Genomic DNA, 5,628 nt, shown 5'->3' on the forward strand with positions numbered 1-5,628 from the left:
ATAATAGTATATTATTCAACGAGCGTATAATGATGGGTATTATTCACGAGGTGAAGTTTACGGCCACGAGCCGCAGGCGAGTGGCCTAAATCACCGAGTGAATAATACCCATTATACGGGAGTAGAATACTATACTTTATCCACGACTACTAAATATTTTTGTTGAAGTTTTTTTTGAAATGTTTCGAAAAACATGGTATGTTAAGAAACAGATATACGACTCGCACAAATGAAGTCGCTGATGGCTCAGTGTAGATGCTCTTTCCCTTCCAACCGCGGGTCCCGGGTTCGAATCCGGTCTAGGAAAATTCACTTTTTTAATTTTTTTTTTATATGTACAGCACTGAATTGAAAATATTTAGTGGTTTACACGATAAAATTTTAAAAACGGATTGTTTGTAGCAGAACAATATAATATTATAGCTAAATTAAGGAAGCATCTGACAGTAGTGATTAATGACTCATTAATCACTGCCGTGATTAATGGGTATTGTTAAGGTCGAGCAAACAGACGTATAATGGGTACATTATACAATAGTCGTGGATAAAATACATTTTTTCATTTCATGCATTTTTATCAACTTTTAACTATTATGCTTTTTTATTTTCTGTAAAAAAAGCAACAATAAAATTAAATCATAGCCGTATTATCCACCTTGTGTTATTTTCAAAATAAATATACATAATTTGGGGTCTTTTTTCTTTTATAATAAATTTGAGAATAGTAAAAAGTTATTTTCAAAATTCGATATCCCGAAAACGATTAATTTAGGTACATGAAGTGCTATTCGTTAACCTACTTAGCAAATGTCGTAAGTCCACTTTTTATCCAGACAGAGATTTTGGTGGCATCTAGCTGGCAGTGCATGAACCTATCATGCTGAGAAGTCAGCGCGCCAAAACATCAAAACGCAAATGTGGAATGTCCACTGCTATGTATTCGATTCAAGGGCAGAAATAGTCGTACGTCCACCAAAATCTCTGTCGGTATAAAAAGGGGACTTACGACATTTGCTAAGTGGGTTAACGCTATGAAATTTGTTTAGAATTTTGAGAATAATTGAAAAATGTTCCTTTAAAAAAAAGCAACTTTGTTTCGTCATGACTTTTTGGTTGATTTTGGCCTAAAATGTTTGTGTCTTATATTTTTTCAATAGCTGTCTTACTTTAGGAGATAAATAATCGACCATTTCCATTCATATCAACGAGCCTGTATTATATTATAATATATTAAGAGCNTTCTTTGTAAAAGTCCAAAAAACCTTCATATTTAGAAATTAATTTCTCACGAATTATTTACCTATCACAATTAATTTTTGCTTTACTGTCTTCATTTATACTTTGCCAAATGTGATATGAAATTTTACTACTTTCTTCCATTGCTTTCAAAAGATATATTGGAATAAAAAAGGGCTGTTTTCTACCATTTTTCGATATAATTTAGGCAACCAGAAATGCGTCAGTTTCCATCCTTAACCTACTTAGCAAATGTCGTAAGTCCACTTTTTATCCAGACAGAGATTTTGGTGGCATCTAGCGGGCAGTGCATGAACCTGTCATGCTGAGAAGTCAGCGCGCCAAAACATCAAAACGCAAATGTGGAATGTCCACTGCTATGCATTCGATTCAACGCAGAAATAGTCGTACGTCCACCAAAATCTCTGTAGGAATAAAAAGGGGACTTACAACATTTGCTAAGTAGGTTAACGCTATGAAATTTGTTTAGAATTTTGAGAAGAATTGAAAAATGTTCCTTTAAAAAAAGCAACTTTGTTTCGTCATGACTTTTTGGTTGATTTTGGCCTAAAATGTTTGTGTCTTATATTTTTTCAATAGCTGTCTTACTTTAGGAGATAAATAATCGACCATTTCCATTCATATCAACGAGCCTGTATTATATTATAATATATTAAGAGCAACACAACTATAATGCTGTTTTTTTTTTTTAATAGTGTATCGTCATGGAACTCGAATAACACTAGCCGTCAAAGTGACGTTTACAAGAAATGTACTTTTATACATGGTGAATTTTATTATTTTTCTCTTATTTTGCTCACAAAGTCAAACTAAACATTTGTCTCATACAACATAGTGAAATATTAATTGAAATTATTTGAGGTCCCAAATAAAACACATGCGCATTACGAAAAATATCATTTCTGTATTTATTTATTTATAAAACAGTATCTTCTATACCCAAAATACTTAAAATATATCTTGCGTGACTTTTGTACTATGACTCTAACGTTTAAACACGGATACGTTTCAATCCGAACCAAAAACCACCATCGGCAGTCAAGTTGAACTGCTTTTTAGATATCTGAATAGGAATTCTACTTTTTTCGACAGGAACCAGTTCAAAACTCTTCAAAATGTGGAATATCACAGTCTTAGTCTCCAGTAGAGCAAACCTAGAACCAATACAGTTACGAGGACCCAAACCAAAGGGAAAGTAGGTGTAGGGTTTGATGTTGCCTTTGTTTTCATCGCTGAATCTCTCGGGGTCGAAACGTTCTGGATTCGGGAAGTGTTCCGGATCACGGTGCATGGCGAAAATGGGCAACCAAAGCACGTCATCCTTGTCTAGATGCACAGGTTTCTCGTCAGGTCTTGTCGGTTCTATGGTGTAGGGTTTTGTACATACCCTGTCCACAGCTACGGCGATTGGCCATTTCCTTAGAGTTTCTACAACATCACCAAATGGTATTAGGGTACCAGAAAATAAGTTTGGATAAAATCCAGTACGTTCTGATAATAAAGGCGATGATTTCTCAGTTAATTCTAGCAAGAAGGGTCCCCATGGGCTTATGTCCCAAAGAAACTGGCTTCCAAGTTGTAGGGTGTTAAATTTTAGGAAAAAACTGATTTTTGCCTATACAGTGATAGGAACCGAAAGAGATAATGTATTGAAATTAGTTTTTATTGGGAAAAAATGGTACTCCACTGATTTCCTCAAGTTTTGAGACCCCTTTCAAAAAATTTCATCAAGTGTTAATGAATAACTTCACGTCAATCCTCGTTGGATTTTGGCCCATTACCTCGGGACCACCCTGTATAAAGTTTCAGAGTGTAACAAATGTTCAGTCGCGATCGATGGGCGCAGGAGTGGTTCGATCGGAGTGATTTTGGTGTCGTTATGTATTATTCGACGTCGCAACCTTGCTACGTCGAATATAAACAAGCGACCATAGTTGATAGAAATACTGGGTTGCATCTTTTACCGCTGTATTTTATCCATAATAGCTACGTTCAGTTCCAATGTGTCACAAATTTGCTTGGTGTCAAATTCTATATATTTTTTATGTTTAATCGGAAACAAGGCTGCTTACGAGATATTCCTTAGGAACTTTTTTCTTAGACTTAACTGAGAAGACACCCCTTTGCATGACAAACCGAATTTCTGCTAACATTCTATTACATATCGATACGCTTTTCATTTTATATATATCTTCTTTGTAAGAAATAGAAAGAAATATTTTTAATATAGCTTCATGGTATTGCCTACCGTGAATACTAACCTGATACCACCATATCCATGTACTTCATTTTGAGCAGACCTTCATAAGTGAGTTTGCCTCCACATTCCTCCAAAGTAGTTTTAATCTCTTCTCTTAGCTTGTCCTGGATATCTGGATTGGCGACCAATTCATAGGCTAAGAAACACATAAGTCCCGATACAGTGTCAAATCCGGCGAAAAAGAATATCATAGCTTGTGCAGTGATGTCCATATCCGATATATCCCTGATCACTTTGGTAGATTTACCTGCAAATTGTTATTTGGTGATATAAATTTGCTGTAATTATGTATAAACGATAAATTCAACTAACCTAACATTTAATCAAGTATTACATTCGGTCCCGTTGATGCAAGAAAAAGTTATAACAATCGTCGTTTATGTGTGATTCATCAGGAAATGACGTCGGATAACAGCTTGCAGTAACAACAAAACTGATACTAGGTCACACACGAGAAGATTCTTTAATTTATGATTTACTTAGAGAACTTAAATAGCGAATAACAATATTAAAGATGAGGTAAGGTATGAACTGGTTTATCAGAGACGAGAACACAAATTACTGAACTGGACGAGAATTATAAGGAGACAGTTAGAGAGAGAGAGAATAAAATAAGACAGAGATAGTTGTGGGGTTTAAGTTTAAAGCTAGGAAAGAAGTAGTTAAGCAGTAGACATTCTAGACCGTAACCAGGCTACCACCGGGCTACCGCCATCCGGAGCCGGCATCAGGTCTCCAGCAGCAGCAGCAGCAGCTGCTGCAAGGTCACGCTGAAGAAGTGTCAGTGGGGTGCGGGGGTGGGGAATCTGGATTGCAGAAGAAGAAGCCGGGGTCCGTTATCGGCAATGACCAGGAGGTCGGCATCGAGGAGTGCGACGTCAGAGGCGGCATCAGATGCGTACCTCCTGGTCATTGCCGATGACGGACCCCTCAAACATGCGATGTTATACTTTTTAATTAGACGATAAATACAAATAAGAATTAGATATTGCTTCTGAAACTGAACTTATTTTCAGACTTACCTAAATCGCTCTCTTCAGCAGTGGCAAATCCAGTGTCAATCACACCATTTTCTTCCTGTCTTTGGATTCCCTTCCTTGCTTCCAACAGCAGATTGATCATGTCCGGCCGGACGATGTTTTTTTCTGCCCTCAGTTTAATAGTGTCTCCCACAATTTGTCGGAAGAAATGACTCACATCCGCCGAGAATAGCTTCACCTTCAGCAACTAAAAAAATTCTCTAACATTTGATGATACCTAGGAAAACAGCTTTCTGAACTTACGTTATAAAGTTTTGGAAATAGGAAATATCCGAAAAATTTTAAATTCTTCCACAAGCCACTGAAATCCGTGGCTTCTTTCCCCATCAAGTAGAAGTGATTCTTCGGCTGACCCAAGGAATCGACTTGAATTCCGAAAGCTGTAGTGGCTATCACGTCATTTGTGAAACGAGTGAATGTATCCTTAAACTCTATCGTTAGAACGTCTTCGTTTTTCTTCTGGAAGTGTTGTACGAAATTTTCGGCGCATTCCGATATTAGAACGAACATGGCCTTCATCTTGCTGCTGGTGAAGGAGGGACTGAGGATGGTCCTCATGTCGCGCCATTTGTGACCTGAAAGGGTTTGTTGATTCACATTTAACTCAAGGAAACTTTTAAGCCATATGAACTATCGTTTACCTCTAAGAGCGAACAAGTTTTTGCCCCAGAGGGGATCAGCATCTTCAGGAATGAAAGCCCTGTGGTCAGTAAAATGCTCGAAATCCTTAACTGTTATCTGCTTTATCAGATCTGGGTCTTTCAACACTAATGTTGGCACGAAGAACTGATACATACCAGAGTATCTACAAAATTATAAATTATAAGCTGCTATTTAGTCCAATTAACTAAGCCTTTAAATCGAAATTTTGTCAACTTGGCTGAATTTTTGATATGAGCTAGTTTAAGGTATATTATAACAATAAGTGAGAGTAATTTTTTGTTCAACCCCCGGCCAAGGGTGGAAAAAGATAAAACAAAGGGCTTTTTCAAGATAACTCAAAAAGGGTAAGAGCTAGAAAAAAAAGTTTTTCATGAAAGTTGTAAAGCAGACAATTCTACATAAAAATGG

The 5,628-nt window shown here is 36.8% G+C and overlaps 1 protein-coding gene across 1 annotated transcript in view; it reads right to left on the reverse strand.

Annotated features, from left to right (window-relative positions):
• Positions 1 to 5,628, reverse strand: part of LOC108904004 — a 29,540-nt gene that overhangs the window by 15,425 nt on the left and 8,487 nt on the right. The window contains exons 3-7 of the mRNA XM_023455214.1: positions 5,199 to 5,362; positions 4,801 to 5,132; positions 4,540 to 4,744; positions 3,519 to 3,764; positions 2,255 to 2,685 (exon numbers count right to left, since the gene is read on the reverse strand). Of these exons, the coding sequence (XP_023310982.1) occupies positions 2,255 to 2,685; positions 3,519 to 3,764; positions 4,540 to 4,744; positions 4,801 to 5,132; positions 5,199 to 5,362 (1,378 nt within the window). The remainder of the gene's footprint in view (positions 1 to 2,254; positions 2,686 to 3,518; positions 3,765 to 4,539; positions 4,745 to 4,800; positions 5,133 to 5,198; positions 5,363 to 5,628) is intronic.

The sequence above is a fragment of the Anoplophora glabripennis genome, unplaced genomic scaffold, assembly GCF_000390285.2.
Source record: "Anoplophora glabripennis isolate ALB-LARVAE unplaced genomic scaffold, Agla_2.0 scaffold237, whole genome shotgun sequence".
NCBI classification, from domain to species: domain Eukaryota; kingdom Metazoa; phylum Arthropoda; class Insecta; order Coleoptera; family Cerambycidae; genus Anoplophora; species Anoplophora glabripennis.